Below are 27,021 nucleotides of genomic sequence, written 5' to 3'. Positions count from 1 at the left end.
AGAAAATTGACCAAGGGAATACCCCATGGACAGACTACACAACCCAGGTGGGAGAAGCACAGGTTGCTGGGAAATGTAGTCTCAATTGACTAGCCACTGGCCCTACAATATGGGATTCAATTATATACCATAGCACCCAGCAGCAATGGGGGGAGGGGGGTTGTTCCCTGGGCACTGGTAACCAGCTCCCAGGTAATTGGTTTTTCTTTTTTTCTTTCTTTTTTTTTTTTATGAGGCAAGGTCTCCATCTAGCCCTGGCTGGCTTGGAACTGTTATGTATGGCCTTTGTCACAGAGATCTGCCTGTCTCTACCTCCTGAATGCTGGGATTAAAGGTGTGCACCATCATGCTGGCTTTTTTTATTGTTTTTTTTAAGACGGTCTCATGAGCCTTTGTTATGTAGTTGAAGATGACCCTGCACTCCTGCCTCAGCCTCAAGTGTTGGGGTGTCAGAGATGAGCCACCTGCCCAGCTGTGCCAGAAGGTTCTTTCCCCACACCCCCGCAATCTCCCTTGGGGCTTCCCCTACAGTCCCCCACAGATGGTCACAGTCTTGGCTTGTCCCTAGAGGACAAAAGGAGGCAGGTGCAGACAGGGTGAGACCGGGTGGGTACCCCTCTGGCTTCTGAACACACTGTACCCAGGCCTGGCAACAAGCTGGGTAGCTGTAGGGAGGGGACCGGACGGCTGCAAGATGGGAGCACGGTCGTCAAGCCCCCTGAATAAACAGCGGCAGCAGCAGCTGAGGGGTGAGCAGAGGGGACCTGGGGGTCAGGTCATGATGCCCAGTGTGCAGAAGGCCACATGCATTTGGACTTCAGTGTGACTGTTCCATGTCTGCAAGGTGTGAGCTTTTGTTGAATCCAGATTGAAATGAAATTCAAGTAGCCAAGTGTGGTGGGCACAGCCTGTCATGCTGCACTCAGGGGGCTGAGGGAGGAGGGTCAGGAGGTCAAGGCCACCCTGGCAGGTAGCTGTGGGAACAGCCAATGCAAAGGCCTATTCTGTAAACTGACTCTACAAGTCCTAGACTTGAGTACTGCCTGAGCTTGCTGTGTGCCCTTGGGTGAGTGGACTCGCCTATGGGCCTCATTCTCAGATCTGTACAGCAACAATACATGTTAAACGTGAATGAAAATGTTTTTTTTCTCGTGTGTGCGCGTAGGCTAGAGACTGACATGGAGTGTCACCTTCAGTCCCTCTCCACCTTATTGAGGCAGGGTTTCTTGCTTAACCTGGGTGCATAAATTCTGGCTAGCTTGACCAGCCAGCTTGCTGTGGGAACCCCAAATTGCTGGGGTGTCCCAGCTGCAGCGTTTGCCTCTCTGTCCTTTCTGCCCATGCAGGTCAGGTGGATACATTGTTGATGACCTTCCTGCCCATTTACCGCAGGCAGCTGGCCACTGCCCTGCTGACACATATCTCCCAAGAGCTGGGTTCCCAAGAGCCTGCCAGATGCCAACTGTCCCGGAGCAAAGTGTGTGCCTGAGGATGGAACCTCTGCCCAGGAATTTGCAGGCCACCCTCCCCAGTCCGCCCCTCCCCAGTGTCTTGCAGCATCCCTGGTGGGGTGAATGGGGACCTGGCTGTGCTGTCTCCTCGGCTGTGGGCTCAGTAGTGTTGGGCAGACAGACCGAGGGGCCTTTGTACACACTGCAGCATGCAGAGGAGGGCGGGGGTGCAGCAGAGGAAGAGAAGGACTTTAGAAGCAGCTTGTTCCCTGAAGCTGGCACAGCATGTACAAAAGCCCTGAGGTCTGAGGTTGGCAAAGGCTTGGCAGACCTGAGTGTAGTATGGGGGCCCAGCATGACCCTGGGACTCCCAAGTTTTGTAGGCATGATACCCTGCCTATTGAAACCTCTGCACCAGGCAGTGCTCTGGAATGGGGGATTGCATGTTCACATTGCTGTAGCCACCAAATGTCCCCTGTGTCCTCCGTGATGCCCAAAGGGGCCTTGACTGGTAAAAAACTCAGAAGTCCAGAGAGGCAGAGTGAGCTGCCTGAGGGCACACAGCATAGATAGGATGGGAACCAGGGATTCCTGAAGGTTCCTAACGGTGGATCTCATCCCCATCTTGGCTTTGTGGTTCCCCCTCCACCCCACCTTGAGAAGAAAGCTCAATGAATGCAAAGCCCCTGCCACTGGGAACTCTGTTGCATGCAGGATACTATGGGGCTCTTGTAGTACAGCTGGTCTTGAGATGACCCTCCAGCCTCCACCTCTCCAGGACTGGAGTGAAAGGCGAGGGCACCTCCTGTCCTACCTCCAGAGACCAGCTCTGGCTGCTTTTGAGGTTCAGGAGTGTGGATGGGGCCTTATGTATGATCAAATCTATATAAAGCTTTGTTTTATTTTTTGAGACAGGGTCTCACTATGTAGCCCAAGCTGGCCTTGAACTCATGGAGATCTGCCTGCCTCTGCCTCCTGAGTGCTGGAATTAAAGGTTGTGCACCCCACACCTCACATATTTTGCTTTTTGAGATGGGGTTACCAGCTATTTGGGGAGCTGAGAAATAAGGATTACTTGAGCCCAGCACTTGGGGATCACAGTCAGATCCTGTCTCAATCAATCAGTTAATCAATCAATCAATCAATCAAATGTTTAAAATAAGAAAGAAAAGTTGAAGAGCTGGAGAGATGGCTCAGTGGTTAAGAGCACTGGCTGTTCTTACAGAGGACCTGGGTTCAGCTCCCAGCATCCACATGGTGGCTAACAACCCTCTCCAGTTCCAGGAAAACTGATGCCCTCTTCTGGCTTCTGTGGGCAGTGCACACATGGGTGCACTTACATAAATGCAAACACTCATACATATAAAATAATCTTTTTTAAAAAAGAGAAAAAAAAAGACCTGACATCCTGCATTTGGGGGAACCTGAGATTTGAAAACTGTCCACAGTAACCACAAGCTCTGCCCTGGTCCCTAGTAACCTCTTCCTCCCCCTTTCCCTGCAGAAGCTGCCCCGGGTTCGGGAGCACCAAGGACCCTTGATCCAGCTTCGGGGTAACCCACCACAGTGGCACCCCATATTTTGTGTCCTGCGTGGAGATGGCTGCCTGGAATGGTTCAGCCACAAGGAGGTGAGCAGAAGGCACAGGCCTCTCAGCTACATTAAGGGATGGAGCTCCTGCCTAGAATCCCCCAGTGAGGGGCTGGGGGTTTGCTCAGAGGTAAAGTAGTCCCAGTCTAGAATTCCCTCAGAGGTTGAGTCCTGGCATACAGTGGGCTAGGTCCTGGGTTCCACTTGTGGCCACCCAAGGACCAGGAGAGGGCAGGTTGGAAGCTGGGTGTGTCTCTATACTGGGTTGAGTGAACCTCTATTTGGTCTCATGTGGTCCTTGTCACAGGAGTGTGAGTCTGGGGGCCGTCCCCTGGGCTCCTCAGCGCTGACGGGGTACACACTGTTCACTTCCCAGCATGAATACCTCCGCCTTTTGGACGATTTGTGGCCACACTCCTTGGGTAAGCCTCTGGGGTCCCCATCCTTGGGTCCTCCTCTCCCCAGCACCTCAGCCATCCCACCACCCTGTACACTTCTGGGAATTGAGCAGGAGCCTCCCCTTCCCATCTATTAGCAGTAGCAACTTGCACCTGGGTGTGACCCTTAAAATGTCTGTAAATGTTGCTGCCTGCTCTATGGTGGGTGGCACCAATTCTGGGTGAGAACTCTTGCTCTGGAAAGGAAAAATATACCCAAAGTCCTCAAGGGTGAGGGGACAGTAAAGTCACTGGAACAAAAACAAAATAGCAAAGAGTTTTAAACTCCCCAAGAAGACAGATGGGGTGGTAGAAAGTTGTGTGGGCTGGAGCAGGGTGCACAGGTCATCTGAGGGTTCTGCGAGCCTGTCCCACCCACCCAGTCCCTGTTCATCTTGACTGGTAAGATGCAGAAAAGGGTTCAGTTTGCTGGGTCCATGTGGTATTAAGGTTCTGTTTTGTTTCTGAGACAGGGTCTTTCTTACTCTGTTGCCCAGGCTGGCCCAGAACTCACAGCCCTGTTTCATGAGCGCTAGGATGGCAGGAACACCTGACTCCTTCACGGTTTTCCTCGAATGAATGAACGAAGGCTCGACTTCTTGTTTTCAGGAGACTGTGTAGAGGAAGTGTCTGCACGCCTGTTAGAGGAATCGGTCAGCTTTCCCCTGCTCCTCCTTCACCCCTTCCGCGCTCACCTCTGCTTCTCCGTGGACACCAGGGAGGCGCAGCGCGCCTGGAGGCTCGCTCTGCAGGGAGGTATCCGGCTTCGGGACACAGGTGGGTCCGGGGAAGCGGCGGTCTGAAAGGGTTCAGGGGCCAGCCAGGTAAGGGGGCAGTGCGAGTGGGCGGGTGGTTGATTGCACCCAGTCGGAAGGCGGCCTGGTGCAGCGAGAGGCTGGGGATTTGTGGGGCTGGGAAGCCCACTGCCCGCAGGGGGCCCCCATGCAAGGCGGGAGGAAGACTGGGCTGGGGAGGGGCAGGGAGGTGATGGAGTCCTTCAGTCCTACAGCGCAGCCAGGCCCCGGCTGCCCGCGCCTTCCTGGACGCCGTGCGTGTCTACCAGCGGCGCCGGGGCTGTGACGAGGACTTGACGCTGGGCTCGGACGCGGAGGTCAGTGGCTTGAGGGGGCCCAAGGCTCTCCAACCCCCTGCCCGGCGCCCACCGCCCGGCGCCCACCGCCCTATGCTGCAGGTGCTGAGTGCGGTGCTGCTACGGGAGCTGCTGCCCGCGCTGCGAGCCGAGACCCTGCGGGACCTGAATGGTGCCGGCGGAGCCCGGGCCTGGGCGTGCACCGAGGTGCGGGGTGCGGGGTGCAGCGGGGCTTGCGGGTTGCGACGCCGAGGTGCGGGTTGTGGGGAGCTGCGGGAGGGAGGCCTTCCTTTGCCCTTCTCACGCAGCCGCCGTAGCCTTCCCGCCGCCCCGCAGCTCTGGGATGCAGTGCACGCCGCCGTGCTGGCCCGGGCCTCCGCAGGGCTGCGCGCCTTCCAGCCGGAGAAGGACGAGCTGCTGGCGGCGCTAGAGAGGACGATCCGCGCGGATCTGGAACAGATACTGCAGCAGCGCGCCAGGCTGGCAGGAAGGTTGGGAGGTGAGGCCGGGGTCGGGCCTGAGGGCGGGGTGCGGCCTGGGGACGGAGGCGGGGCCTGAGGGCTGGTGCGGCCTGGGGACGGAGGCGGGGCCTGAGGGCGGGTGCGGCCTGGGGACGGAGGCGGGGCCTGAGGGCTGGTGCGGCCTGGGGACGGAGGCGGGGCCTGAGGGCTGGTGCGGCCTGGGGACGGAGGCGGGGCCTGAGGGCTGGTGCGGCCTGGGGACGGAGGCGGGGCCTGAGGGCTGGTGCGGCCTGGGGACGGAGGCGGGGCCTGAGGGCTGGTGCGGCCTGGGGACGGAGGCGGGGCTTGGGGGACGGGGGCGGGGAGTCGGGCAGATGGCTGAGCCTCGTAGGGACGGACAGTGACTAGGAGTAGAGGCGGGGCCCAAGCTGATGGCCGGCCCTGAGAGCAGGGGCTTGGCTTGGGGGCAAGGGTGGGGCCTGAGGATGAGGGGCGGAGCTTGGAGGGATAGGCCGTGACTGAGCGCTAAGGAGAGGTCTTAGAGCAGGGTTGGGGAACGGGAGAGCGGGCGGGGCCTTACGGGGTTGGGCGGTGACTGCGGCGGCCCTTAGAGCGGAGCAGGTGGTGGTCAGCGGGCGGGGCTGGTGACTGGCCTCTGCGTGAAGAAGTGGGGCTAGAGGCTGACAGAGAAGGCGCGTCCAGGCCAGTGGTCGTGGTCTGCAGCCTCAGGCTTAAGGTGCCAGGCCAGGCGACCGGTCAAGGAGCGAGGCTGTGAGAGTTGGGCAGCTTGGTGCGCACAGCGATATCCTGGTCGGTCACGTCCTCCGCCTGCACTTTGGGCCTGTCCCCTCCGCCTCGAGCCTTAGTTTCCACATCTGTAAAGTGGGCGCCCAGCCGGCTGTGCTGAGCTCGGGGTCTTCGCGCACCCTACGTGAGGGGCGGCGGGTGGAGGGGATCCTAGGCTTTGTCTCTCTGCAGAGGAGCTCCGGGGACCCCTGGAGAAGTGTCTGCGCGGGACGGTGGACGCGCAGCTACCACAGCTCACGCACACGCTGCTGAGCCCCGTGGGAGCTGCGCTGCAGGCCGTGCGCACTCTATTCGTCCGCGGCGTGGACCGGCTGTCCCGCCAGCTCCTCGCGAACCCCTCCAGTCCGCGGCTGCGCAGGGAGGTGAGTGCCCGGGCATAAGTGGCACGTGGGCCTGGCGGGTGCGGGTCCGCAATGCTGTCGTGTCATCCCGCACGCAGGTGTACGGGTTTGGGGAGATGCCGTGGAACCCGGAGCTGATGCAGGCCTGCTACCTGGACGCGGAGCGCAGCCAGGACTGCCTCCGGCAGCTGGCCGAATCCCTGGGCTTCCGTGGAACCAGAAGCCTGGTATTCGGGGTGCAAGATCTTGCACAGCAGGTGAGGGCACCGGCTCTGAGACAGGACGTCTGTGATGGAAAATCAGCTGGCGGGCACAGGCTGGTGGTCAGGTAGAGCCCAGAGTGAGGGGATCTGTTCCCACTGCAATGAGGAGCCAGGGCAGCTGTGGGAGGGGTCGGGGGGAGGAACACCTGTCTGCTGCTGGGAGCCTGGCAGGGAGAGGAGTGGAAGCTGGGGAAGGCAGAACTAGGGGCGGGCACGTACTTGTGCATGCCTTGCATTCTGAACTTGGGGGCCCTAGCATGGCCCTGGGGCCCCCATACTGGACTCAGATCTGCTCATCCTTTGCCAGCCACAAGGCTTTTACACATGTTATGGCCTCTACTGGGAACCCACTTCCCAACTCCTCCTCCTTCTCTCTCCCTCTCCCCTCCCTCTTGGGGCTATTTCCCAGAGGTAAGAAACTGGGACCAGAACAGGGAGGAACAGGCCCCCAGGCTGGAGCATGGGTTCTGGGGGTCAGCAGAGGATCTCTCTCACAGCTCATGGCAGATGTGGTGGCCACCTTCCTGCAGCTGGCTGATCAGTGTCTGACGGCATCTCTAGACCGTGACCAGGCAGCCCAGCAGTTGGAGAAAGTCAGGGGCCGGGTGCTGAAGGTGAGGCCGGTGGGAGGGGTGAGAGCTGAGGTTAGGTGTCAGTGGGTCACTGTTCAGGAGCTGGCTGTGTCTCCCACAGAAACTCACCTCAGACAGCCAGGCCTCGCAGCGGAGGTTTATCCAGGACTGGCTGCTGCGTATCCTGTCCCCCTTTGTGTGGAACCAGCTTGGGCTGAGTGAGAAATCTGTGAGTGACCATGAGGGTACACCTAGGCCTAGAGGGACTCCCCTAAGAGGCCATGGAATTCTAGAAGGGACAGGGTGCTCCCTCCTTCCTGGAGTCACTGCCCCTGCACCCCAGAGCTGGGTGGGGTGGCTCTTCTGGGCCCCTCTAATGTCTTCTCTGTTCCTAGGGATTCTTGGTTCTGTCTCCAAGACAGACCAGCCAAGCAGCCTCCTGGGTTTCATCCCAGCCTAGCTGAGCATGCTCAGGCCAAGGTCTCTGTGTGTAGGACTGTATTCTCCCCTACAGTCCTACACAAAGTTTCTGTCCTGTGCAAAGGTCTGCAGGACAAGACTGGGCCTGATGTGTCAGAGCAGCTGTGGGTGGATCCTGGCTGAGACACTTGGGAGGCTGAATGGCTGTGTGTGGGTCTTAGTCCATTTCCAGTGCAGTAACAGAATTCGTAAGGTTGGTTACTTTAGAAAGAATGAAGGTTAATTGATTTGAGGGGCTTAGACGTTCAAGAACAAGGACCTCCTTGGGTCAGGGCTGCCTCCCACCTCATCCCTTGGTGTAAGAGACAAGCCTACCCCTGAATATGTGGCCTGACTCCATTCATGCAAAAGGGCCCTCATGACAGAGTCCCCTTAAAGGCCCACCTTTCAATTCCTGCCTGGGGATTAACCTTGGGAAGATTAGCAGGGTACCGTGGCATTAGGTTAAGAGAACTGGCTGCTATTGCAGAGGACCCAGGTTTGGTTCCCAGCACCCACATGGTGGCTAACAACCATCAGTAACTCCAGTTCCAGGGGATCTGATGCCCCCTTCTGGTCTCTGCTGGCATTGCATGTATGTGGCACCCTTACATACATGCAGGCACATAAAATAAGATGCCATGGTTTACATGATGATGGGGACTGTGGATAACCAGTCCTCTTTACATAGTGGGAAACTGAGGCCAAAGCCCTCTAGCAGGTCAGGCCAGGGCTGGGGCTGAAGGAAGCCCTTCCCTAACCATGTGTTCCAGGAACAACCTGAAATGGATGGGGACCTCCTGGCCCTGGGCTGCCCTGTCCTGACCAGTGAGGGCATCTATGGGGATGTCATCAAGGACTTCCTGCTGCAGAAGATTGACAGAGGTAAGCCACCTGCTGTGGCTCAGAGGGGTGTGCTCTCCCCTGGTTCAGTCCCTCTCACTTCCTGTGGACACTAGCCCCTTGACTTAAGACCAGAACTGAGATGGATGGGTCCTGGGTGGTCGGTGGTGGAGTCCCCTGAAGTGCTTTTGAAACAAAGTTCTGTGGGTTGTGTAGCAGTTTTCAGCAAGGTGAGGGAGGCAGATACCAACAAATATGTATTCATTCAGCAATTACTCCCTGACTGAAACTCCTTAGAGTTGAGCTAGGTCCCTCAGGAGCCCCTTAGAGTTGAGCTAGGTCCCTCAGGAGCCTCTTAGAGTTGAGCTAGGTCCTCAGGAGCCCCTCAGAGTTGAGCTAGGTCCCTCAGGAGCTCCGTAGAGTTGAGCTAGGTCCCTCAGGAGCCCCTGGGCTCTCAGAGCACATTGAAAAGGACAAAGGGAAGAGGCACAGAGGTCAATGCAGGCAGTTTAGACGTGGGCTGTCGCAGCCAGGGAGTAGGGGTGGACCTGTTTCCTTGGTGTGGGGGCCAAACAAGAAAAATGGAGCTGAGGTGCTTACACAGGCCTGCCATCCAGGCAGTCCTCCTGCCTCAGCCTCCCAATCACAGATCTGAGCCACTACACCCAGAAGAAAAGGAGTTTAAATGGCTGCAAACTAAATTCAGAAACAGGTCACCTTGATGAGCTTCTGGCTCTAGAGATCTTGCACATCCTTAAGGGAGTCTGCCTGTGATTGATTTGTTATGCCTGCACAGAGCAGCAGGGCCAGGAGCCCAGACTGGCAGTCTCCTGGCCCTGTGGAGTGCAGAGATTGACTAGCAGTGTCTGCATGCGTACAGCATGGAAAGAGTCTCCTTGGGGGCTGACACCTGGCTTTCCCTGATGAGTCTGGGCATTTATTTCTTGTTCCAGAACTGAAAGAGGCCCTTGGTGCCAGTGACAGAGCCTGCACTATGGCTGACTTCTTGGGCTCTGTGGGACCAGGAAGGAGCTGGTAAAAACCCCACAGGTTTCGGGGCCCTATAGGGTGTAAAGGAGTGTGTTGAGGGTGGTGCTGTGGACAGAACAGGGTGGAATTTTTCCCAACTGGCCAGGCTAGTTAAGGTTATGGTAAGCAAGTGGAAAAGAAGCCAGAGAGTGCATCTGAGCCATGGGCTCTGACATGCATGCATTGGGCTCACTTGTTACACAGCCAGAGCTGACCTGGACACGTCCACACTGGTGAGTACCAGCAAAACTAAATCAATTTCCATACATAGCTATGTATTCATATGAAGTCACATAAATAGCAAAAAAGTATTAGGGAGACCCCCACACAGACCCATATTTATGTAGAAGGAACTTGAACATCTGTCCCTTCATCCCCCATGGTCCATCACTTTCACGTATGTGCAAGTCCAAGGTGAACCTCCATGAAAATCTCAGGGCGTGGAGACTCTCTAGAGATCTTGCACATCCTTAAGGGAGTGCAAGTGACAGGCCCTGGCGCAGCTTCCTGAGTTCTCTCAGTGCCTTAGAGAGCCTGTCCACCTCCCTGTGTCCACACTTCAGCTCGTATTCTGTGCCCCACTCTATTCCTAGATACCTGGGTGACATGCTCCCAATCCCCACTTCACAGACTGGAAAACTGAAGCTCAGATCTGAGAGAGACACTCCAGCCAGCCAAGGCAGCCCTTCAACCACAGCACTTCCAAGAACATTTCAGAAGTCTTCAACCACACCCGTTCTCCTGGGCACCGGATAAAGATCTAGAGGGTGCCCTTCCAGAGTGAAGTGTTTCTGTTTTTGTAAGGCTGTATGATTAAGAAAGTGTATCAATTTAATATTCTTACCTGAATTTGTGCATTTCCTACAAACCTTAACAGACAGTAAGCTTTGCGTCCAAAAAGAAAACGGGCTGGAGAGATGGCTCAGCGGTTAAGAACACCAGTTGTTCTTGCAGAAGACCCAGGTTCGAATCCCAACACCCACATGGCAGCTAACAACTGTCCGTAACTCCAGTTCCAGGGAATCCGACAGCCTCTTCTGACCTCCGCGGGCATTGCATGACATGGATGCACTTACCTACATGCAGGCAATACACACATACACATTAAAAAAATAAAAATAATAAATAAAAGTAAAGAAAAACTCCATTTCTTGGGAGGCTGAGGCAGGACGGTCTCTAGTTCTGAGCCAGCCTGGGCTACCATAGTAAGACTGCTTCAAAAAACCGGACTAGAGAGATGACTCAGCTGTTAGCTCTTGCAGAGGAACTGGGTTTGATTCCAGCACCCACACGGTGGCTTACAGCTGTCCATAACTCCAGGTCCAGGGAACCCAACACCCTCTTCTGACCCCAACCACTGCACAACAGGGGTGCACTTGTACACATGCAGGCAGTACACTCATACACATAATTATTTATCATTTTTACTTTTAAAAATGTGCACACATTTAAAACTTTTATTACATTCATTTTACTGCCTACGTGTGCAGTGTCACAGTGTATGTGAAGGACCAGAGGACAACTTTTGGGAGTCAGTTCTCACCTTCCATCTTGTTGGTCCCAGGAATCAAACTAAGGCTGTCAGGCATGCCAGTAAGCGCCTTTACCCACTGAGCCATCTCACTGGCTCTCATTTTTATTTTTATTATTGTTTTAATTTCTAACCGATTTTATCACCTAATTGAGATTTAAAATGCTAAGACCCTGCACATACAGTGTAGACCCTCAGCTGAGACCCCCACCCCACCCCCACTCCCACCCCAGGCTTCCTGTCCAGGGCTCCCAGCCAGTGCTGAGGCAGCTTCTCCTGGGCTTTTGCCTCCACAGCTGCTTCTGGGCTGATCACGGGGATTTCTTCTGCGTTCCTCAGGCTCTGGCAGGGATCAGCATCAGGAGATTAAGTTAAAACCTTTTTTGTGCACTTGTCAGCCTGCTAGGGCCATTTTCCCAGGCTAATTCTGGAAACAAGCAGCTGTCCCCCTGCCCCATTCCCTACTCTGAGAACCAAGTTAATTCAGCCAGATGGGGTGGGATGCCCCATCTTGTTTTAATTCCTTAATGTGGAAGCTCATGAAATCAGAGTGTAAACTTCATCTTTTTATTATGCAAAAATTTCAAACGTGCCCCCCAACTGACACCCATATGCCCCAACATTCACCAAGGGAGCCTCCTTCCTCCTCAGGCAGACATTCAGAGCTAGTATAGATTTTCCCAGAACTATCCAAACATGTCTTAGAGGAATACTATGCTTGTTTATTTGATAAGGGGTCTGGATGTGTATCAAAGGCTGGCCTCCAACTCCAAGGGATCCTCCTGCCTCAGCTCCCAAATATTGGGATTTTAGGTGTATACTTCCTTCCATACCAGGCTGAAAGTTTGTATGTATGTATGTATGTATGTATGTATGTATGTATGTATTTTTAGACAGAGACTCATGTAGCCCAGGCTGTCCTGAAACTGGACATATAGCTGAGGATGGCCTTGAACTTGTGGCCCTTCTGCCTCCATCCTCCACTGCCTGAGTGGCCATCATTCTGGTAAAAAGTTAATATTTAGAGGCCAGGGGTGGTGGCTTTAATCCCAGCACTTAGGAGGCAGATGCAGGTGAGATCCAGTCCAGCCTGGTCTACATAACAAGTTCCAGGCCTGCTTGGGGCTGTGGGGAGACCCTATCTCAAAACAAAACACAACAAAAATCCCCCCTAAATTTAATATATTAGACTATTCAACACTAGGGTGTGGGAGACGTTGGCCCTGCCTCTAGAGAATCTGCTGGACAAATTATGTCTGGCTTCAACTTCCCACCAACTCTATGATGTTATTTTACAGGGGTCTAGTCTGAAGGCAAGTTTGAGGACATCCTCTTAAGGACGTGCTGAACCCCGGCCTGGTGGTGCCAGCCCTCGGAGTGTGAGGCAGGAGGATTCTGCGAGTTCACAGATAGTGTGGGCTACATAGTAGGTTTGAGACCAGCCTCGGCCTGCCTAGTAACAACAACTACAAACCACCCAGTAAAAACGGGGCTGGTTTGACTACTCAGTGAGTAAAGGTGCTTTCCCCAAGTCGGACGTCCCCATGGTGGTCAGGGACCAGACTACTCCAAGTTGTACTTTGACCTCCAGAGCTCCACACACAAAAACAAATTTTAAAATGTAATATTTTTCTTTAAATGTTTTAAAAATTACATTTGTTTATTTATCTCGTGTGTATGCGCTGTGGAAGTCGGAGGGCAACACAATTGTGGGACCTGGGGCTCGAACTTGGACTTTATGCATGTCAGCAATCACCTTTACCAACTGTAGCCATCTAGCGGGCCCCTTAAAATGTAATTCAGAACAAACGGAAATAACAATATTGTAACCTAGGAAACTGAGGCCGACAACATTCTGTGTCCGTGGAACATTTGGACCTCAGACAAAAGAGACAGACTTCAAGGGCGAGGCGAAAAAATTGGCTGTGTGCCTTTAAGACGAGTGGGGGCGGGGCTTCCTGGGCCGCCCTGCCAGTGTCTTCAAGAGGTGAGGACCTGTTGCTGTCGGAGGGAAAGTGGTGTTCTTAAAGGAGCAGTTTGGGCGGAAGGTACCGCTAGTTCGGTGCTGACCCAGAGCTCTCCTCCCCGTTAAGGCGCGTCAGGGGCGGGACCCGGATGGAAGACCTCCTTTTTTCTTTTTCTTTAAATCCCGTCGCCTTTAAGGCGCGGCCCACGTCTGCCGGCCGAAAAGTGACTTAAAGGTGACGCGTGGAGCAATGGCGGCGTTGCCCGGGGGCCGGCGGCGCGGACTCCTGGTGCTGCCACTGCCGCGGCCGCTGCTGCTGCTGCTGCTACTGGGCGGCCCTCACGGCGCAGACGGATACTTCCCCGAGGAGCGCTGGAGTCCCGAGTCCCCGCTGCAGGCGCCGCGTGTGCTCATCGCGCTGTTGGCCCGGAACGCAGCGCCCGCGCTGCCCGCCACGCTGGGCGCCCTGGAGAGGTTGCGGCACCCGCGGGAGCGCACGGCACTGTGGTGAGCGGGAAACTCTCCGGGGCCAGAGCGGGCACAGGAGACCAGAGAGTGCACCCGGGGACCATAGCGTGCACAAGGGACCAGAGTAGGCTCAGGGTACCACGGAGCGCACCTTGGAAACCCGAGCAGGCACAGGGCACCAGAGAGTGCGCTTGGGAACCAGAGTGAACACGGAAGACCAGAACCAGCAAAGGGAGACCAGAACCTGTACAGAGGGCCAGAGAGTGCACCCAGGCACCTGAGCGGTTACCCAGAACCAGAGCGGGCACTGCTGGCCAGAGTGGGCAAATGGGGACTAAAGCTGGTACAGGGAACTAGAGAGTGCACCCAGAGACCGGAATGGGCACAAGAGGACCAGATTGGTCACCCAGGGAACCCGATCGTCCACCCCAGAGTTTCCACCCCGTGAGACCCAGTTATGCACCCTGGGTCTGTGATCCTCCGGGGAACACGGGCTGCTGTTCCCAGAGGGGTGTGGGGACCTGGAGCTGCTGTCCTCCCAGACCCACATATAAGTTGTTTCTTCATCAGATGAGCTGCATCCCCACGACCTAAGCACTCTCAGAATGGGCCAGACTGGCATGTCCAGACCCTCAGCGCACCCATTGTGGGGCCAGCACCTTGGGGTCAAGCGTTCCAGGCCCCTGCCAAGCCAACAGAAAGATACTGCCCCAACCCAGAACATAGGTTCCAGGGTGGGCCAGACTCAGCTGGCATGGGGTAAGGGACCAGAAGGCTCTAAGGGGACATGGACCCTTCACACAAGGGGACAACAGCCACGAAGAAGGCCCAAGCTGGGGACTTTAAGTTCCCGACTTAGCTCCCTTGTATGTATTTTTTCTTAAGACAGGGTCTCCCTGGGCAGCCTGTACCCATCTGGAACTCACACCAATTTTTTCCAAATTAGCAAGTCCCATTCACCTTGTGTTCCAATGAGCTGGCTGCTGTCCTTACTGCCTTGTTACAGATGGAGAAACTGAGGCACAAGGTGTCATAGCTGGGAGGAGGGGGAATGCTGAGCCTGAATAGGAAGCCCTAGGTGCATCCTGCTGCTCTGACCATCCTTTGTGCCCACAGGGTGGCCACAGATCACAACACAGACAACACTTCAGCCATCCTACGTGAGTGGCTGGTGGCGGTGAAGGGTTTATACCACTCTGTCGAGTGGCGGCCAGCAGAGGAACCCAGGTGAGCCGCAGCCTGTCCACAGCATCCCAACCTGCTTAAGCATGTTTGCATCAGCCATGGCTCCCTGTCACCGTGTCCAGACCCTGTCCCTGACCCCAGCCTATCTTGCCACTCCGCCCTCAGCAGATCCTGATCCTCCAGCCAGACCTTTGTCCCCACCACCCTCACTACTTTGTCCAGCCTTGAACACAGATTCCTGCCACACCTCCATGTGGAATGCCTTCGGCCCTTTGTGTGTCTAGTGGCCACCTACTACTGTGTTCTCTGGCTCAGGGCCCTGCTGTCATCCCCTCCCCTGTTCAGTCTTACTCTGTAGCCCAGGCTGACCTCAAACTCTTGCCATCATCCTGTATCAGCCTCCCTGCACTGCCATGTACTGCTGGCTCAGACAACCCCTGGGATGGCAGCTGTGCTGTGGCTGAGCTTTCCTCTGGGCCCTCACCTGGCCTCTAGCTTTCTGTCTCTGGACCTTTGCATGTGCTCAGGACCCTCTGCCCTGTGCTCTTTTCTCTCCCTCTCTGGTTGGCAGCCATGAGACCCATGGGGCTACAGTGTGCTATGTTCTCAACATCACAGCCCCACTCCTTACAGCTCCTACTCAGACGAGGAGGGTCCCAAACACTGGTCTGACTCTCGATACGAGCATGTTATGAAGTTGCGCCAGGCGGCCCTGAAGTCAGCTCGAGACATGTGGGCTGATTACATACTGGTGAGTTTCTGAGACTGGGAGGCTACAGTGTCCTGAGGGAGAATGAGATGGGCAAAGACCCAAGTCTCTGATAACACCATTTGCAAAAGGGTAAACTGAGGATCAAAAAGGAAAGGGTGGGGCCATAGCTGTAGTTCAGTTGGTTGAGTGCTCGTAGCTTAGTTGGTAGCGTGCTTGCCTAGTATGCATGAAGCCCTGGGTTGCATCCCCAGCACCACACAAATTAGGTGTGGTGGTACACACCTATCACCTCTACACTGGGGAGGTGGAAGAGGATGAAGAGTTCAAAGTCATCTTCAACTACATGGCGAATCAGCCTGGGCTACCTGGGATCCTGCCTTAGTAGAACTTGTTTGTGGTTTGTTTTGTCTTTTTTTATTATTTTATTTTTATTTTCTGTGTATGAGTGTATCGCCTGCATGTATGTGAGTGCACCCGTGTTGTGCAATGCTGTGGAGGTCAGAAGAGGGCGTCGGATTCCCCTGGAACTGGAGGTGTATCGCCTGCATGTATGTGAGTGCACCCGTGTTGTGCAATGCTGTGGAGGTCAGAAGAGGGCGTCGGATTCCCCTGGAACTGGAGTTATGGACGGTTCATAGCCATCATGTGGGTGCTGGGTATTGAACCCGGGTCCTCTGCAAGAGCAGTCAGTGCTCTTAACTGCTGAGCCATCTCTCCAGCCCGTTATTTGTTTTTTGAGGGCAGCGCACATGTGGAGATCATAGGACAGCTTATGAGAATTAGTTTTCACCTTCTACCATGTGGTTCCTAGAGACTGAGCTCAGGCCATCAGCACCTGCTGAGTCATCTCATTGGTGATGTCATACTCTGTACCAGGATATCCTTTGGCCACATCCTAGCAGCAAGGGTGGAGGTCACAGGCTGAGTGGATGTGCTGACACCCAGATGCTGAGGCCAGACTTCCAGTTCCTCTTCCCTGACCCACAGTGTCCTCTGAGGGAATAGTTGAGGATGGACTGCAATGTGAGATAGCCCAGCTCTCCAAGGACTAAGGCAGGAGAGCAGTGAAATGCAGGCCAGCCTACGCTACAGAACAAGACTGCCTCAAAAAATATGATGGGCTGGAAAGATGGCTCATGGTTAAGAGGACTTGCTGCTCTTGCAGAGGATCCAGGTTCAGTCCCTAGCACCCACATGGCAGCTAACAACCCTCTGTAACTCCAGTTCCAGGGGATCTGATTTCTCTGGCCTCCACAGCCATTACACAGAGACACACACACACACACACACACACACACACACAAATAAAATGAATCTTTAAAGATTAGTTTCTTCTTTTTTTTTTTTTTGAGACAGGGTCTCCCTGTAGCCTCAGCTATCCTAGAACTCACTATGTAGACCAGGCTGGCCTCAGACTCACAGAGATCAGCCTCCTCTGCCTCCCAAGTACAGGGACTAAAGGCGTGTGCCACCACACTGGGGAAAAGATTAGTTTCTTTCCTTTTTTTTTTTAGAACTGTTTTTTTTTTTAAATTTTATTTATTTATTTAACTAATTAATTTATTTATTTTGGTCTTTTTGAGACAGGGTCTCCCTGTCTCCTTGTAGCCCCAGCTGTCCTGGAACTCACTATGTAGACCAGGCTGGCCTTGAACTCACAGAGATCTGCCTGCCTCTGCCTCCCGAGTGTTGGGAGTAAAGGCATGCGCCACTACGCCCAGCTATTTATTATTTTTATTTTATGTGTATTCCTGTATTGCCTGCATGTAGGTAAGTGCACTTGTGTCGTACAATGCCCACAGAGGTCAGAAGAGGCTGTTGGATCCCCTGGGTCTTCTGTAAGAACAACCAGTGTTCTTAACAGCTTTGCCATCTTTCCGGCCCCAATTAATTTCTTTTTTTAAAAATTTTTTTCAGCCAGGTGTGGTAGCGCACATCCTTAGTTCAGCACTTGGGAGGCAGAGACAGGCGAATCTCTGTGAGATCGAGGCCAGCCTAGTCTACATGGTGAGTTCCAAGCCAGCTGGGGCTACAAGGAGCCCGTCTCAAAAAAAAAAAATTGAGACAGGGTCTCCCTGTAGCCCCAGCTACCTGGAGCTCACCATGTAGACCAGGCTGGCCCCGAACTCACAGAGATCTGCCTGCCTCTGCCTCCCAAGTACTGGGATTAAAAGCATGTGCTGCCACATCCAGCTAAGATTTTCAAATATGTGTATGTGTGTCTCTGTGTGTGTAGTAAGTGCACCAGGTTGTGAAATGCCAGCAGAGGCCAGAAGAAATTGGGACAGCACCTGGAGTTTTTTTTCTCCATTACATTTATGTATATATGTATGTGTATGTATGTATGTATGTATGTATGTATGTATGTATATATGGGGAGTGTGCATGGGTCATGACATCCTTGTAGAAGTCAAAGGAAAACTTGGAAGAGTTGATTCTGTCCTTCCACCATGTGGGGACCTGAGGATTAAACTCAGGTTGGCAGTCTTGGTGGCAAGCCCCTTTACCTGATGAGCCATCTTGTCAGACCACCCACCAGTAAGTTAGCAATGTGGTTTATATGGAGAAGGGCAGGTGAGGTCAGGATGCTGTGGGCCTGGACTGGCCCGAGCCCTATGGGGAGGACCAAGTGACTCCTAGATGGGAAAAGTGGGCCCAGCTCCTCAGCAGCACTTTGGGCTGGAGCCTTTATCATCCCATTTTACAGATGAGAAAGAAGACAGCTGTCAGGTATGGGTGAGGGTCTCAGAACAGAACAGACCTGCACAGTGGTGGATCTGATACATTCCCGAACCTTCCATAGCCTCCTGGAACAGAACTACCATGTTCTCTTTCTTTCCTTGGTTTTTGCTTTTGTGGCTTGAGGTTGGCTCTTCTCCTTAGCAAACTGGGAGGAGCTCACCGGGATGACAGAGAGCTCAAAGCAGATTCTCTGAGGACATTATGATTTTGGTGTCACAGGACATTACATAGTAGAATATGAAATTGCTTCTCTGGTGTTCCAAGAATTATTACTAAAACAGTCTCTTTATTTTTCCCCATTCTACAGAAGCTATGGATGTTATTGCAGGGGAAGTGTAATTTAAATAAGCTTAGGGAAGAAAGGGAAAAGCCCAGTTTGTCTGGTCAGAGCCACTTTGTAGCTAGCTATTCAACTTAATTGGGGTACAATTTACCTAACATAAAATTAACCATTTCAGAGTGTGCAATCCAATTCCAGGGCATTTAGCATATCTATTATGTTGTATGATGGTCACCTCTTATTCCAGAACATTCCACCACCTCCCAAAGGAGCCCCATTCCCTGTCAGCAGTCTCCATCCCTCCCCTAGACCCTGGTAGTCCCTGAAATGCTTTCTGTCTCTATGGACTGGCCTGTTCTGGATGGTTATTGTCTTGGGACCACACATCGTGGGGCCCTTTCTTCTGGCTCCTGTCACTCCAGTGTCCTCTGTGGAATGTAAGTGCAGTTGTGTCAGCCAGGTCAGCCTGGTGGTCCCCCCAAAAGTTAAACAGAGAGATATGCTAACATTACCAGCCTTGGGGATGACCCCTTAGGAAGAATGGAAAGTCAGTTCAAACACCTCATGCACATGCTCACAGTGGCACAGGTCACAAGACCTCAAAGGTGGAAATACACAAATGCCTGTCAGCTCATGAACCCAGCAGGGTCTAGCCATACTGGAATATTACCCAGTTATAAAAAGGAATGGAACACCAATTCATGAGATAAAGTTGGTGAACCTGGAAAACATGACCCTGAGTGACAGAGCCAGAAGAACTACACTGTTACCACACTGGTGGATGGGCTGACAAGATGACTCATCAGGTAAAGGGGCTTGCCACCAAGTTTGCCAACATGACCCATGGCTCCTGTTCCCAAAAGCAGCTGTCTCAGTCCCCAGTGAGGGAGTCCCATGCTTGGCTCCCAGGAGGCAGCCCACAGTTGATCCCAGTGTTCTGAAAATACATCACTAGTAACAGAATCGGGATCTGAGGATACAGTCAGCTTCCTGGCCCAGGCTGAAATGCCAGGCAGAGAGGGTTTGGGTTTGGGAACATTTGCATATGAATAGTGAGCTAGCTAGTGGCACTGGAATGGGCACAAGGCCTGGGAACCAGCCATGCCCTATAAGGGCCAGTGTTGCCAGGTTTTACTTGTGTTTATTTATTTATCTGCCGTGTATGTTACTCCTTTGAGACAGGGTCTCTCACTGAAGTTGTAACTGAACTGGCAGCCAGTGAGCCACGGACATCCTCCTGTCGCCACTACAACAGCTCAGGGGTCACAAGTACTGGGTCACACCCAGCTTTTTATGTGGGTGTTGGGGATTTGAACTCAGGGCCTCATACTTAAATAACAAGTGCTCTTACCCGCTGAGCTGTTCCCCAATCCCCAGTTACCATTTTTTAAAATCTACCCTCTGACATGCTGGGTGTGGTGTTACACACTTGTCATCCCAGCACTTGGGAGGCTAAGACAAAGATCAGGAGTTCAGGGCCATCCTTTTCTACATAAGGATTTTAAGGCCAGCCTGGGCTACATGAGACCCTGTCCAAAAAAAAAAAAAAAATCACAACATCCCCCCAGGGCCAGCTCCATATGCAGGAAACTCTGCTTCCCTAGAGGCCCTTGTAGTCACTGGCCACTCACCACGGAATAACCCCACTGGGGCTGCCTTGTGCCCTGAGCCCCAATCAGAGTAGCCAACTGTGCGCCCGTCCTTCCTGCTGCCTGGAGTATCTCTTCAAGAGTGTGACGCACCCCTCGTGCCTGTGTGTGCTTGCTGTGTGTGAACGTGCATGTGTACGTGTCTGTGCTACCCAGAAGCCAAGTCAGGCATCTTCCTCAGTCATTCTCCAACTTGTTTTTTATTCTTTTTTTAACACTTAAAAAAAAATTTTATTTTTTAAATTTTATGTGTATTGCCTGCGTGTAGGTAAGTGCACCCATGTCCTGCAATGCCTGCAGAGGACAGAAGAGGCTGTCGGATTCCCTGGGACTGAAGTTAGCTGCCATGTGGGATCCCCTGGGACAGTTGTTAGCTGTCATGTGGGCGCTGGGATTCAAACCCGGGTCTTCTGCAAGAACAACCAGTGTTCTTAACCACTGAGCCATCTCTCCAGCCCCTACTTATTTGTTTTTATTTCATGTGTATGAATGTATTGCCTGCATGTAAGTGCACCTGTGTTGTGCAATGCCCACAGAGGCCAGAAGAGGGTGTTGATCCCCTGGAACTGGAGTTATGGACAGTTGTAGGTGTCACATGGGTGCTGGGACCCAAACTTGGGTCCTCTTCAAGATCAGCCAGCCTCTTCACTTTATCTGTCTCTCTATTTATCTATCATCTATCTATCTGTCTTTTTGAGAAGGGTCTCCCAGTAGCCCCAGCAAACCTCGAACTCGCCATGTAGACCCTCCATCTCTGTAAGATCTGCCTGCCTCTGCCTAAGTACTGGGATTAAGGGTGTGTTACCACCATGCCCGATCCTGCACTTTATTTTTTGAGACTGTGTCTCACTGATCTGACTATGCCTGCTGGCCAGTGAGCCCCAGGGTCCTCTCCCCAGTGATGAGCTTCCAGACATGCCACACCACAGCTCTTTATGCGGGTGCTGCTCAGGTCCTCATGTTTCAACTGCAAACCTTTACCTCTGACCCACGTCCCCAGTCCCCCAACACCCCACTTTTCAGGGCAGAGGTGTTGGGAGAGGACTGAGGGTGTTGAATCTCTGGGCCCCCGTGCCTCCACCTGGGCCCAGCCAAGCTGCAGCATGTGAATCTTTTGCAGTTTGTGGACAGTGACAACCTCATCACCAACCCTGACGTGCTGAGCCTGCTCATCGCAGAGAACAAGACCGTGGTGGCCCCGATGTTGGACTCCCGAGCAGCTTACTCCAATTTCTGGTGTGGGATGACTTCTCAGGTACGATGGGGACTTCGGCGGGGTGGGCCAAGTCATTGACCGGCACTTGCAGGTGACCTCCAGCCAAGGAGCAGGGGTGGGGTCCCCTTCATTAGAGAGGGGAGTGGCTTGCCCAAACTCACACATCTACAGTTAGGAAATGACCGTACCTAGGAGGGCCTTCAGGCATGCCCTGATGCGTGTGCTCCAGCAGGTCCCCCCTTATCCCTGAACCAATGCCTGATTGACCAGGCCTGGTTCCAAGCCCCTCTCCTAGGTTTGAATCTGGGGTGGTGGGTAAAGCCAGGGGAGTGGACAGGAGCTGGGGACTGGGTGTCAGGGGTCTCAAGAATGCATAGCAAGTCCTGGACTCTGGAGTGTAGGGCCTGTCATCTCAGTACTTGGGAAGCTGAGGCAGGAGTTCCATGAGCCAGGCTACCCTGGGCTACCTAGTGAGACCATGTGGCTCTGGGGCCATGGCCGGCACCACTGCACCCTGCTCTTGGGTGCCGGCCCACATCTAACCCTTGTGCACAGGGCTACTACAAGCGCACGCCTGCCTACATCCCCATCCGCAAGCGTGACCGCAGGGGCTGCTTTCCGGTTCCCATGGTACACTCCACCTTCCTCATTGACCTGCGCAAGTCTGCATCCAGAAACCTGGCCTTCTACCCACCGCACCCGGACTACACCTGGTCCTTCGATGACATCATCGTCTTCGCCTTCTCCTGCAAGCAGGCAGGTGAGCGCAGCCAGGTGCCGACGATGTGTGGGTTCCACACTGAGCAAGTCCAAATGGACACAGGCCATTCAAAGGGCCAGAACTTGGGGAGAAGATGGCCTTCAGGCACAGCTACTGTCCTAAGAGTCAGCACCTCTCTGCACCCAGCCGCCTTGATTGGCTCCACCCCCAGCTCCTTAAGACCTGTTGACTGTCAGGTGTGGTGGTGCCAGCCTGTGATCCTGGGAATTGGGAGACTGCGGCAGGATCGTAAATTTGAGGTCAGCCTGGGCTACACAGTGAGATCCTGTCTCAACAACATAAAGACCTGTATGTGGGTATTATTTCCATCTTGATATTTTCCCATCTTCTCACAATTTTTGTGCATTTATGTGAGTGTGTGTGTGTGTGTGTGTGTGTGTGTGTGTGTGTGTGTGTGTGTGGTGTGGAGGTCAGAGGACTACTTGTAGGACCAACTCTCTTCTTCCACCATGTGGGTCCCAGGGATTGAACTCAAGTCATCAAGTTTGGAGACAAGCAACATTACCTGCTGAGCCATCTCACTGGCCCTGAAACGTCCCATTTAATGTTCTCAGACTGCAGTTGACTAAAACCGCAGAAAGTGAGACCCAAAAGGGAAAACCGAAATCAGGGGCAAGAGGGCTGCTTGTATTTTATTTTATTTTATTTTACAGACAGGACCTCCCTGTTGCCCCCACACTTTAGCTGGCCTGGAGTTCCCTATGTAGACCAGGCTGGCCTCAAACTCACAGAGATCCACCTCCTGAGTGCTGGGACTGAGCATGTACCCCCACACCTAGCTTTTTTTTATTTCATGTGTATGAGTGTATTGCCTGCATGTGGGTAAGTGCACCCGTGTCATGCAATGCTGGCGGAGGTCAGAGGAGGCTGCTGGATCCCCTGGAACTGGAGATACAGATAGTTGTTATCTGCCATGTGGGTGCTGGATTCGAACTTGGGTCTTCTGCAAGAACAACCACTGTTCTTAACTGCTGAGCCATCTCTCCAGCCCCAGACCTAGCTTTTTTTATATATATAATTTTTTTTTTAGTCTTTTTTTGAGACAGGGTCTCCCTACAGCCCCAGTTGACCTGGAACTCGCTATGTAGACCAGGCTGGCCTCGAACTCACAGAGACCTGCCTACCTCTGCCTCTCAAGTGCTAGGATTAAAAGCATGTGCCACTACACCCAGCAGAAGAACATTTTTTAAGGACTGATCTATTTACTGAGTGCTACATCCAGAAAACCCTATTTGAGGAATAAAGGAAAACTAAAACCATCCTCAGAAAGACAAAAGTGTATGAGTGTTATGCCTGCATGTAGGTAAGTGCACCTGTGTCATGCAATTCCCTCAAAGGACAGAAGAGGCTGTTGGATCCCCTGGAACTGGAGTTACAGACAGTTGTTAGCTGTCGTGTGGGTGCTGGGATTTGAACCTGGGACTTCTGCAAGAACAGTCAGTGTTCTTAACTACTGGGCCATCTCTCCAGCCCCACCTTTATATTTTTTTAAGTGGCCCAGAATTGCGGTGGAGAATAATAATTATTTGAGACATCGCTTCTTGTATCCCAGGCTGGCTCAGACTTGCCCAGGTGGCGCCTGACTTGCCCTGTCCCCACTTGCAGAGGTGCAGATGTTCGTGTGCAATAAGGAGCTGTATGGCTTCCTGCCCGTGCCGCTGCGCTCGCATAGCTCCCTGCAGGACGAGGCGGAGAGCTTCATGCATGTGCAGCTGGAGGTCATGGGTGAGTCTCCCTGTGTCAGAGGGTGTGAGTACAGGGGACCTGTGTGCCTGTAACTCGGCACAGCGACTGTGGAGGGTTTGGTGTGGTGCAGGGTGGATAGGAGTTCACCACACTTGGGAGTGTTACCAGTGGATGAGCATGTACAGAGGCGGGAGACTGGAGGGGTCCTGAGCTCAGGCTTCAGATTATGCTCATGGAGGGGTCCTGAGCTCAGGCTTCAGATTATGTTCACGAGGTCCAAGTGTACAGGTGGGGTGGCCACAGGGGCAGCAGGGACCAGCTGAATGGTCCCCAAGGGCAGTCAGGAACCACAGAAGGCACTGACCAAATTCATATGCCCTTCCCTGTGTTCCCAGTACTACATTATTTAATATTTATATTAAACTTCTCCTGTGCAGGGTGTAGAGTCCAGATCCTAAGAAATGCAGTTAGATCTTTTAGCTTGGGAATGCTGCTAGGGAGAGCACACACAAGGTCCAGGGTTCCATCCTCAGCCCCACGAAGTCAGTCAGTCAGTCAATGAGTCAGTCCTATATTCAGTGGTCAGCAGTCTTGTAGCTGGCCCCTGAGACATATGCACACCCGGACCAAACAGCCTTTGGGGTTCTAGGTGGCACCCTCAGCCTGGTTATTCCTAGTCTGAGCCTCGGCCTACATCAGACAGCTCCCACAGAACCCCACAAGGTCATTCACTAAGTAGACTGTTATTAAAATTTCCTGTCTGTTGTGCCCCTGGTGGCCAAGATTGGAACTGCATGTGCTCCCTGGCCCTCTACACAGTCTTGGGAGATCTCCTTGCATGGCATCTGCAGCCTTGTGGGTCCCACCCCACCCCCTGCCCTGGCTGCAGCTGTGGGAGGCATCACCTGTACCCTGGGCCTTGAGAGGCAGCTCCATATGGCCGGTAAAAACTTGAGCCAGTGTGTAGGGCACATGCCTCGTACTGAAGAGGCTGAGGATGGAGGGCAGTGAGCCGTGGGGCAGTCTGGGCTACAGCTTGAGACCATGGCTCAGAAGACTGACCATGCTTCAGAGTGACATCACTTGGAGTTCCTGAGGGTCAGCGCACACATGTAGCCTTTGAGGGTGCAGTTGAAGCCTTGATGCTCATGTGAGTTCTCAGTGTGTTTCTGTGCAGTGTCTGTGGTTCTGGAGGAGGAGAGCTGAGGCTGGATTGGTCAGGATCACACAGGCACACTGCTGGGGCCATTCCTTTGTTCTACATGTAGCTATTGAGCACCTGCTGTGTACCAAACTCTGTGCTGGGCACCGGGAGTACAATATGAGTGGACAGACCCCTTGTACTCCCTAAGGTGTTTGTGATAGGTACCTGGGTTTGGGAAGTAGGAGGGAGGGATGGGGGGGTCTTGGTGGTTGAGCCTTGAGACTGGGGGGTGGCAATCAGAGGCTTGGAGGCTCTGTGTTTGCCCCCAGGGCATCACAGCTAGATGTCAGATGAGGCGTTCTGGGCTAGAGGACCACCATGGGCCAGCATCCTGGGGTTGAAAAGGGGCGACTTGGGGACTTGGGTGCAGGTACTGCAAGCTGCAGCAGGGTGCAATCTGGGCATGGTGCTTGAGCAGGGGCCCTGCTGGTCACACGCATCTGGGAAGGGTGGGGAGGGGTGTTAGAAAAGTCCTGATCACCTGGGAGGTCCCATGAACTCCATTGATCCCCACTTTTCACCCCTCAGTGAAGCATCCACCAGTGCAGCTGTCTCGCTTTATTTCGGCACCCAGTAAGACTGCAGACAAGATGGGCTTTGACGAGGTGCGTTGGGTCCCGGGGTGGAGGGTGGTGGGTGCGAACCGGGTCTCACTCAGCCTCTGCTGCAGGTCTTCATGATCAACCTGCGGCGCAGGCGAGACCGACGTGAACGTATGCTGCGGGCGCTGCACGAGCAGGAGATTGAGTGTCGCCTGGTGGACGCTGTGGATGGCAAGTGCGTCCTGGGGAACAGTGTGTGTTTTTGGAGTGAGTGTGTGCGTGTGCAAGTGGGAGTTCGAGTGTGTGGTGTGTGCATATGACCATGTGTGCGCGTGTGTGTGTGTGTGTGTGTGTGTGTGTGTGTGTGTGTGTGTGTGTGTGTGTGTGTGTGTTGCCCACGTTTGTATGTGTGTAGATTTGGAGTATGCAAGGGAGGAACTGACCCCAGGGAGGGAAAGCCTCAGAGTAGACTGTTGCTAGGAATGATTCTTAGGGCAAGAAGCAGGAAGCAAGTCTCCTCCCTGCAGAAGGCCGGGCCACGCAGCAGGCTCAGTGCCCCACTGGGTGGGTGCCACTCCTGGGAGGACTGAGATTGCTCAGCAGAGCTAGAGTGACTTCTGCCAACCCCTTCCTCGCCTCCCCCCTCCTCTCCCTCCTTCCTATTCTCTGCTTCTTCCTTCTCCTCTTCTTCCTCCCCACTTCCTCTCCCTCTTCTCCTTTTTATTCACCCTCCTCTCTCTCCTCCTCCCCATCCCCCCTTCCATCCTCTCCCTCCTCTTCCCTTATGCCCCTACAGAGCCATGAACAGCAGCCAGGTGGACGCCCTTGGCATCCAGATGCTGCCAGGGTACAGGGACCCCTACCATGGACGGCCACTCACCAAGGGTGAGCTGGGCTGCTTCCTCAGCCACTACAACATCTGGAAGGAGGTGGGTGCCCAGGTGGGGGTCTAGCCCAGCAGTGCTTGGTCTCACATCTTTGGGTCAGGACCAGAGGCTCAGGGAGGGAATTGTCCCCATACCACCACCAGCCAGCAGCAGCACAGGGCCTGTGACTTGTGATTTGGTGGCTGCCTCTTGAACTGTCTCTCAGGGACCCGACACCCCCGAGTGAGGGATTGCTGCCCTTCATTACACAGGTGGGGAAACTGAGGCTGGGGGAGACAGTAGGTGGGGCCTGGGGCCCATCACCTACAAATGCAACCTCCTTGAACCCCAGCCTGGCTGCTGGTATTAACCAGCACTGGGACCTGAAGACTGGAGGCTAGATAGGGTGTCAGCTTCAGAGTGTGGGTTCAAGGAAAGAGATGCGGATACTCAGGTGATGGGTGCACACGTGGGCTGGCCTCCTGAAATTGCTCATGGGTGATCCTTAGCACTAGGAATGACAGGCCCTCCTGGACAACGGGAAGCATCCAAGTCGAGGTCAAGGGATGATGGGCTGTTTGCCTGTTCCTGCTGCTTTGTTTCAGGCACAGATGGGCCACATTTCTGAGGCAGGGACAAGCCCAGGCAGGTGGGAGGAGAACCATGTGGTGGGCAGGATGGTCTAGATGTGGAAGGGCAGGTAAAAGAAGTATTTCCAGGGGCTGGAGAGCCGGCTCAGTGGTTAAGAGGACTTGGGTCTCACCACCTGAAGCCCTCTTCTGAACTCTGTGGCATTGCACGACACAGGTGCACTCACATACATGCAGGCAATACACTCATACACATAAAA

At 53.7% G+C, this 27,021-nt stretch overlaps 2 protein-coding genes across 5 annotated transcripts in view; both read left to right on the top strand.

The window, feature by feature from the left end:
* The first annotated feature begins 417 nt into the window (after window positions 1-417).
* Niban3 (niban apoptosis regulator 3) lies at window positions 418-10,356 on the top strand. Of its 3 annotated transcripts, XM_029559332.1 has the most exons (15): window positions 420-1,477; window positions 2,956-3,081; window positions 3,349-3,463; window positions 4,088-4,255; window positions 4,480-4,589; window positions 4,671-4,775; window positions 4,905-5,067; window positions 6,008-6,198; window positions 6,276-6,434; window positions 6,938-7,054; window positions 7,134-7,241; window positions 7,557-7,685; window positions 8,245-8,356; window positions 9,268-9,349; window positions 9,937-10,356. In XM_029559332.1, coding segments are annotated over exons 1-15 (1,797 nt in total). In that variant the 5' UTR covers window positions 420-1,366; the 3' UTR covers window positions 9,938-10,356. The 3 variants fall into 3 exon arrangements, with proteins under 3 accessions (XP_029415191.1, XP_029415192.1, XP_017651428.2); XM_017795939.2 differs by lacking the exon at window positions 7,557-7,685 and having other exon boundaries at window positions 1,144-1,477; XM_029559331.1 differs by having other exon boundaries at window positions 418-1,477; window positions 4,480-5,067.
* Window positions 10,357-12,963: 2,607 nt separating this feature from the next.
* Window positions 12,964-27,021, top strand: part of Colgalt1 (collagen beta(1-O)galactosyltransferase 1) — a 17,671-nt gene continuing 3,613 nt past the window's right edge. Inside the window, exons 1-9 of one of the 2 annotated variants that reach the window (XM_008824592.3) lie at window positions 12,964-13,347; window positions 14,425-14,535; window positions 15,127-15,244; window positions 20,997-21,131; window positions 21,648-21,852; window positions 23,479-23,598; window positions 25,292-25,368; window positions 25,434-25,540; window positions 26,102-26,234. In XM_008824592.3, coding sequence (XP_008822814.1) covers window positions 13,091-13,347; window positions 14,425-14,535; window positions 15,127-15,244; window positions 20,997-21,131; window positions 21,648-21,852; window positions 23,479-23,598; window positions 25,292-25,368; window positions 25,434-25,540; window positions 26,102-26,234 — 1,263 coding nt within the window. In that variant the 5' untranslated portion in view covers window positions 12,964-13,090. Of the gene's footprint in view, window positions 13,348-14,424; window positions 14,536-15,111; window positions 15,245-20,996; window positions 21,132-21,647; window positions 21,853-23,478; window positions 23,599-25,291; window positions 25,369-25,433; window positions 25,541-26,101; window positions 26,235-27,021 lie in introns of both variants that reach the window. The other variant, XM_017795991.2, reaches the window with a different exon arrangement.

This window comes from Nannospalax galili, unplaced genomic scaffold (genome assembly GCF_000622305.1).
Source record: "Nannospalax galili isolate Female #2095 unplaced genomic scaffold, S.galili_v1.0 scaffold529, whole genome shotgun sequence".
Taxonomy (NCBI): Eukaryota; Metazoa; Chordata; class Mammalia; order Rodentia; family Spalacidae; genus Nannospalax; species Nannospalax galili.
This window is presented reverse-complemented; position numbering and strand designations above follow the sequence as displayed.